This window comes from Sinocyclocheilus grahami, unplaced genomic scaffold, assembly GCF_001515645.1.
Source record: "Sinocyclocheilus grahami isolate Dianchi unplaced genomic scaffold, SAMN03320097.WGS_v1.1 scaffold1201.1, whole genome shotgun sequence".
Classification (NCBI taxonomy): domain Eukaryota; kingdom Metazoa; phylum Chordata; class Actinopteri; order Cypriniformes; family Cyprinidae; genus Sinocyclocheilus; species Sinocyclocheilus grahami.
The window spans coordinates 21656-29839 of record NW_015506380.1 but is presented as its reverse complement, the minus strand read 5'-3'; the positions used below and the strand labels follow the sequence as shown (position 1 = coordinate 29839).

The 8184-nt window shown below is 43.1% G+C and overlaps 1 protein-coding gene across 5 annotated transcripts; it reads left to right on the top strand.

The window, feature by feature from the left end:
- Positions 1-1616: 1616 nt before the first annotated feature.
- On the top strand, positions 1617-7908 carry LOC107567961 (high mobility group protein HMG-I/HMG-Y-like). 5 transcript variants are annotated; one of them, XM_016253781.1, is made up of 5 exons: positions 1617-1729; positions 2589-2695; positions 4038-4130; positions 5424-5483; positions 7155-7908. In XM_016253781.1, the coding sequence occupies exons 2-5, from the start codon at positions 2606-2608 to the stop codon at positions 7215-7217; spliced, it is 306 nt and encodes a 101-aa protein (XP_016109267.1). In that variant the 5' UTR covers positions 1617-1729; positions 2589-2605; the 3' UTR covers positions 7218-7908. The 5 variants fall into 5 exon arrangements, with proteins under 5 accessions (XP_016109267.1, XP_016109264.1, XP_016109268.1 ...); XM_016253778.1 differs by having other exon boundaries at positions 4035-4130; XM_016253782.1 differs by having other exon boundaries at positions 4035-4134.
- The last annotated feature ends 276 nt before the right edge of the window (positions 7909-8184 follow it).

The window sequence follows — 8184 nt, the reverse complement described above, 5'->3', positions numbered from 1 at the left end:
CACGTCCGCCATTTTGGCACGTATCGCGGCCCATAGAAACAGTCCCTAATGAGGCATCTACTTGTATATATCTATGTCTACTGTACCAGAGCACGTACACACGTCACACGCCGGATGTTGTGAACGCGCTCAGACATTGCAGTGCATCAGAGGTAAAAAAACGATATAAATACTGTTCAGTTTCTTGCACAGACCGATCGTTTCGTGTCTTAAGACCTCAGTGTATCGTCACGAGGCGCAGGGTTTCATTTGGTTTTGTCTGTGTATGTTTTGTTTACTCTGGAAGCCGTGGAGCCCATTCACTTCCATTATATGACTGACAGACTGCAACGGTTTGAGTTAAAAATCTCCATTTGTGTTCTACTGAAGAAACAAAGTCACCTACATCTCAGATGCCCTGGGGGTAAGCAGATAAACATCACATTTTCATTCTTGGGTGAACTATCCCTTTAATCCGGGTACTGAAATGATCAGCCTGCAGTCCAGATCTTTCACCCATAGAAAACATTTGGCGCATCATAAAGAGGAAGATGCGACAAAGAAGACCTAAGACAGTTGAGCAACTAGAAGCCTGTATTAGACAAGAATGGGACAACATTCCTATTCCTAAACTTGAGCAACTTGTCTCCTCAGTCCCCAGACGTTTGCAGACTGTTATAAAAAGAAGAGGGGATGCCACACAGTGGTAAACATGGCCTTGTCCCAGCTTTTTTGAGATGTGTTGATGCCATGAAATTTAAAATCAACTTATTTTTCCCTTAAAATGATACATTTTCTCAGTTTAAACATTTGATATGTCATCTGTTGTATTCTGAATAAAATATTGAAATTTGAAACTTCCACATCATTGCATTCTGTTTTTTATTCACCATTTGTACAGTGTCCCAACTTTTCTGGAATCGGGTTTGTAAATGCAACTGGTCTCAGATGTTCTTCGCAATACCTTCGTCTTGCACAGTAAGAAATGTTTGGACGAATGTTGCTTTGAATGATACAGCAATTGCAGTCACAAAGAGCAAATTCTAGTCAATGAAATATTGTAGGGAACTGAAAGATGATTTGTTAAACCATCATAGCTTCATGAGCCATCTCTGAGCTCGTTACATTGGCCTTTCATCCAAGCATTACAATAGTTTTAAATGCTTTCCAGCTCAGAATAACCATAGTGGCTCTTGATTTTTAGATGCATGTAAACATGTAAAAAAACAAGTAGGCCTAAATAGCAAGACAAAATATAATACACGTAGTATTAAGGCATACATACAAACTAAATAACACACTCTCATGGGAAACTTGGAAACATTTCTTTATTGTTTACCAGTCTTCAAAATGACAATGTTTTTTTGTTTAAATCTGCCTGCTGTAAATGTTGCGTGTGATTGTAAAATAGCGCTAAAATAAAAAGGGTAACAATACTTAAGACCAACTTGTTTTTTTTTTAAAGAGGGGGGTCGGTAACTAACAACAAAAACCTGTAGCAACATCACAAACAGAAACGGTTGGCTGTGTCTGGCACCGACGCGATCGTGATTGGCTGGACTCTGCCACCGACGCAGCTGATTGGCCAGTTACAATTCAAACGCACGTCCTCCTCGCGGTCTCCGCCCCTCGTCTATTTCCGGCGTGAAATGCCCCTGAAACTCCCGAAGCAGGCGAGTGCTGTTTCATTCATTCGCAGCTCGCGCGGCTCTACGCTCCGGACGCCGTCCTGACCGCTCCTTTCAAAAGGGTACGTTTTAAATCTCCCTCATTAGTTTCAAAGCTAGCGCTAGTAATGTCCATTCTCCGCCGAACACAAAGAAGAGAACAGAAAGGGGAGTGATTAGTGTGTTTTGGGGCACACTTGAACGGGATTAACGAACACTAAACGTATTGGCGGGCTCGTGTGGCGCGTTGTAACTTATTAACGGCTCACTTACGCAAAGTCACAGCGAGTTAGCGCAGTCCACGCCCTTCTCGAAGAAGCGGTGTTTTTATATACAGCGAACAGCGCAATTCTTTTCAAATTCAACTTTTGGGGGTTTCAAAACAAAGGGCTGCAGTCGTTCAAAAGACGTTTTACACGAAGCATTGGTTTGCTATTTCTATTTTTTTATTTGTTTTAATCGATTAAAGCTCTCCGCAGTGTAAACAACAGAACCGCGTTTCACGCGCTGGGGGATTTAAAAGGGCGCGAATCGCGCGCTGTGTCCGTGTTCCGGTTCGCACTGGATCCGCGGGGTATCCGTAGAAGCCGTTCGCCTGCCAGCTTTCTCTTTTAAAGCTCCGCCGCAGCGCAGCGAGAACCTCCGGCGGATTTCACATCTGCGATTTTAAGGTATTATCATATAGTTTAAACGGGCCCGCCGCTACTCGGATATGTTCTTGTTGTAGCCGACGTTGTGTGGGGGTTGAGTCCGCGCGAGCTCGGGCCTAGCGCGCGCGTGGTAAACACGGGAAGCCGGTGGCTCCGCGCGCTCGGTCATTACGTTAATTTCTACCGTTTTACCAAACGAGCGCGTGGTGATTTATTTAAAGTGTCTGTGCTTTCACCAGATATCGTGTGTGTTGGTCGACTGTGCTTATCGAGCGACTCTCTTTGCATGCAGCTCTCCAGTAAAGCGCAATGAGTGACTCCGGCAAGGACACGGCGGCTCCTAAAGAGAAGGACGCGGCGGAGAAGAGAGGACGCGGGAGACCCCGCAAACACCCGCAGGTAGCGCTCTGCTTCACATGGCCCGCTCTGGCTTCAGCGTTCATAGTGATGAGGCCAAAACACTGCCTTTATTTGTGTTTCTGGCTAAAATGGTGCTTGCGTGCGTTTTATTTATTTTTTTGGGGGGGGGGGGGTCCTGCACATGGGCTGAGGACACCCAAACCATTTTTTGGAGTGTTACTTAATCTCATAAAGCGCTTAACCGATAGGCTATATTAAGATCTCTGTTTTGGTGCATCTTCGACTCAGTCGCACACGCTGAACATGTGCAGTGGTCCTCTGTACGGCAGAGTGACCGAGGCCTGTAACGTGATCTCTTTAAAGCAGCAGTAACCCACTGTTTCAGCTGCGCGCTGATTGGCCGCTGGGAAATGCCAGCATCTGATTGGCTCGTCCCGCTGTCAGTCATAGAAACATTAAACCCAATGCACTCTTGAGGCCCTGTTACTCACCCATGTACTCGGAGCCTTTGAGTAGCAATCCATGGCCACCATCATACAACAAGATGGATTACTTATTAAGCACCACTGTCTTCGCTGCTTTAGTGTGTGTGTGTGTGTTTATATAAAGCCATAGCTCCTTACTACACCACAAAAGAACAAGCACACTAATAATGTGTGCTACAGAAAAAAGCAAACAAGCACGTATGTATCATTTGTAGGGATTTCATTCTGATTTTGATCCAAGTGGCTCACATCTGTTTCCCATGCTTATAAAGGCAGCAAGGTTAATAGCTCTAGCAGATTTTCAGTTTGTGCATTTGTTTAGTTTCAGAAATTGGTAGGATGCAACAGCTTAAGTTAGTTTTTCATCCAAATCTGTTTTTTGTTTTGTTTTTTTGTCTCATCAGGGCTCTGTTTTGTATCGTGTAGTTGTAAAATTGTCATGCCTGAAGGGCTATACATGTCAACAAGTGTGCTGATCTTTCACACACTCTTCTCTCTAAATCAAATGACGTAGATGTTCGTCTACATTGACGTGAACTTGGTTTCCTGTCCTTGAAGACTGAAGCAGACTTGATGTGCATTATTTGCGGTTGGCTTACTCTATCCATTTGCATATGTCTGACAGGAAATATTCTTTACACTGACCCCGAGCGGCTCATTTAGCTGGTATGACACTGATAGTTGGCCTGTGGTGGTCTGCAGTGTATTCGGTTCTCTTTTGGCGACCAATGACTGCATGCCACCTGTTGGTCTTAAAGTAGCAACCAGTTGTTAGCTATGAACAGCAGATGCTTTATACGTTATCCACCAGTAGTATGTGGAAACCCACAGTTGACTCAAGTCTGTACACATATTTTGGTGTTTCTGATTACATATCATTCTCAATATTCTAGCAGCAGGAGGCAAGTGGATCTCCCACACCGAAGAGACCTAGAGGAAGACCAAAGGGCAGCAAGAACAAGCCAAGCTCCACGGCATATCGGGGCAAAGTGAGTAGAAATGTCTCGGTGGTTTTGTGCACAACTACCTCCTGTACAATGTTACCATCAAAGACAAACCGACAAACCTGCATCTGTCTTCCGGCCCGATGAGTTTACACGCTAACAATCAAAAGTTCTTATTGGTGTCTGTGGTTCCATAAAGAACATTTCCACGGAATTGCACAAAGTTCTTTATAGAGGAAGAAGGTTATTTAGGTCGTCACATAAAGAAAAAGATTTGGTGACGCTCTTATTTTAAGGTGTCCTTGTTGCATAAGTTACATGTACTATTATAATAACAATAAATTATGCATAATTACATGCAAGTAACCCTAAGCCAAATCCTAACCCTATAGTAAGTACATGTAGTTAATTAATATTACTCAGTACTTGTATGTGGAATTACACTGCAACAAGAACACCTTAAAATAGTGTAGCCAAAGATTCCTCTGAGAACTGTTGCATAACACTATTTTAAGGTGTCATTGTTACACGTACTTACTGGTATAATAACACTTAATTATGAATAATTACATGCAAGTAATCCTAACCATATGGTAAGTACATGTACTTAAATGTGTTGCACTGTAACAAGGACACCTTAAAATAGTGTAACCAAAGATTCTTCTAAGAACGGTTTACTGAAAGGTTCTTTTTGGAACCTAAAACGGTGGTTCTATGGAATCACTGCAAATCCCCACGTTTGGAACCTTTAATTTTAAGTGTAATTCTGCCCAATTAGCTTTTTTGCTTTATAATTTGTTTACAGTCAAATTCTTGGCTCCTCATTATTATTATTATTATTATTATTATTTTTAAATGTGCGAGCTGAACAGTCTTCTGTTTTTGTTAGAAGAGTGTGCGGATAAAACCAGTTGCTCCATTCCGGTTGAATCTTTTGACTTCCTGCTGTCTTCCTGTGGCATAGCAGGCGCTGTTGCAGGTGCACAGGCAGCAGTGCAGTCTCTGAGATGATAACCCCGCCCTTCCATCCCCTCCATCTATTGTTATGACAGCTGACCCGCCAACCCTTCCCCCCCCCAATATGCACACCACCTCTCCCTTTGTTTGTGTGTGCATGCACGTGTTGCCGTTTCTCTCGCCCGATTGTACCAGCTGTCTCTCAGCTCCGGACCAGGTGGCCGGCAAACTGAAGTGCACTGCATGCTGCTCATGTCCGTTTCCAATATAATAGCCAATGAACTCGCTGCCCCTGGGCCGCCTGCCAGCACGAGCCCAACAGCGCTCTCTGGTGCTCAACTGCATGCGTAGCACAATGTTTATTCTCTCTTTCTCTTTCAGAAAACAGCAACGGCTTCGGCACCTGCAGGGACGAAACGCCGAGGACGGCCCAAGAAAGCAGTGAGTTTTCATTTGTCTTCCGTTTTGTGCTTTTCATGTGCATTTATAGCGAAAACCGCAAGGCTGAACGGGTGTTTGTGTGGTGGGAAGTTGCCACGGGCAACAACAAAAAATATTTGGCTGCTTCTCACATTGGGGATTTTTTGCAGCTCTTTATCCCCCTTCGTTTCTCTTGTAGGTCTTGTTTATAAGAACAGATCAAATATCTTGAAGCCTTTTATTTTGCTGTTAAGTCAGGCATGTAATCGGGCAGAGCCCAGTGCCGCTCCCCCGTTTCCTCGACAGCTCACATCAGCCCCGTGTCTTTGTGCTGCATTCCTCTCACATGAGGCACGGTTCTGGCGCTGGAGTTTAGTTTTCCTCATTCAAACATGTCTGCAGGAATCTGCCGAGTTGAGTCACACAAACCTCTGGCTCTGAGTCACACTACTAGTTATCGTGGCCATGCCAGGACGTTTCCTCCACTTAGTCATTCAGACTTCGAAAACAGGTGGCTCTGATTTGATTTAGTAGAGTGGATGCTACATGCAAAATGTTGAATATACTTTGTGACCATTGTTTAATGTCTCAAAGGGATAGTTCACCCAAGAATGAACATTTCTGTCATTAATTACTCGCCTTCATGTTGTTCCAAAACCGTAAGACTCTTGTTTGTCTTCGGAACACAAATTAATATTTGATGAACTCAGAGAGCTCTCTGACCCTCCATAGACAGCAAGGGCACTACCACGATCCAGGTCCAGGAACGTAGCATGGGCATCATTAAAACGGTCCATGTGACATCAGGGGTTCAACTGTAATTTTACGAAGCTACAAGAATGCTTTTCGTGTTTGTTGAATAGAGGAGTTATTTTTGTTTTCTTTGTGCACAAAGTTTTCTCGTAGCTTCGTAAAATTATGGTTGAGCCCCTGATGTCACATGGACCGTTTTAACGATGGTTGTAGTTCCCTTGCTGTCTATGAAGGGTCAGAGATCTCGGAGTTCATCAAGAATATCTTAATTTGTGTTCCGAAGATGAATGAAGGTCTTGGGGGTGAGTAATTTACAGAATTTTCATTTTTGGGTGAACTCCTTTTAAGAGGAGTGTTTTCGCCTGTCTGCTTTAAGCATTTCCACATTGTTGGCATCAGTGTCACTGTGAACCCATAGTTACCTAGTGGATTGTTGTACGCTAATGGTGCAAGTTATGAGTGAGCAAGTCGGTGACTCCGAGCATGTTTATCATTTTAACCTTTTATTCTTTCAGATTTGAGATAATAGACTGCATTGTCCCCATTTTGAAAATGAAACAATGTTTGCACAAATACAAATAATGCCTATAGTCAGGATAGGGCCATATTTAATAATTGACAAGAATGAAATTGAGGCTGTGAGGGACTGAAGTTCAGTGCTTTCAGTAGGTTGTAGTGTTTAGTATACAGGTTGTTCAATGACTATCTCTTTCTGAAAAACTAAGCAAGCAAAAAGTCTGTAATACAGCTTTGAAAGTTGTAAAAATGACTTATCTAGAACCTTTATACAGTGCGTGCCATTGTAAAAACTGCACGTCTGTTAAATTCAACATGGCGTCTAACCCAATTTAAAGGTCCGTCGTATTTGGTTTTATTTTGCATGCAATAATGCAAATGTCACTTCCTTGTCTGACTATTTGTTGCTGTCTATCTCTTCAGGAGAAGGAGGAGCAGCCATCTAAGTCCTCTGAGGAAGAAGAGGAGGAGGAAGAGGAACAGTAACTAGCAACTCGTGCTACCTCACAATCCAACGTTATTTCTTCCTGTTGACCAGAGCTGGACTGACCCTCCCCATTCCCCCTCTTCCTCTTACACTAGTGCCACCCTCACCCTCCAATTCACCTTTACGCTCTAGCGCCCTCTAGCGTCAGGGAGGCTTGCACACTTCATGCGCCTTCTCTGTGTAACACCACTGGAAAAAGACTCAAAATACTGTATGTCCATTCGTGGATGCATGCACACGTGTATGTCTCGCACTCAGTGGCTAATTGGTCGAAAGTGTCTGTCATTATACTGGACAAAGATATGCTCTGATGGCGGCTTGACACAAAGCGATTTGCAAAATACTGAAGTTTTCTCTTTTTTCGCAAGCAACCGTTTCAGGCCTTGAGAATTCAAGTTTATTTTTACACGTCTAAATCTAAAATATGGTAGGTTGTGTGAAATTCATGTCGTTGTGTACTGGACAAAGGTGAACTGACCTACTCGTTGTTTTTACTTTGGTTGTGTGTGCGTGTGTGGTAACTGTCTCCAGTTAAACTCTTTTAGCTACTCCGTGATTCGAGCTAGAAATAAAATTAGCGTATTTTTGTGCGCATAACCTAGAGGACTTTTAACTTGTAATCAACATCATTGAATGCTTTGTTGTGAAACATTTTTTTTTTTACTTTTTTTTTTTTTTTTTTTTTTTATTCCCCCCCCCCCACTTCCCCCCCCCTTTTTTTTTAATGCCCTCCGCCGACTTGCCACCATCATGATTTCGCCGATTCCCACAATAAATGTACTGGCATGCGAAAGCTAAGTAGTCCGTTTAAGTCTGTTCTCAGTCTAGTTCTGTTTGCTGGATGTGCTAAGGAACAGTTTGCTCGTTCGAAATGTTGTTATGGAGGACGATTGGTTTTAATTGCGGAAATGATTAAATGTTTTACCACCAACTGATCCTTGCCCCAAAAAAGGCACCGCAAATGAT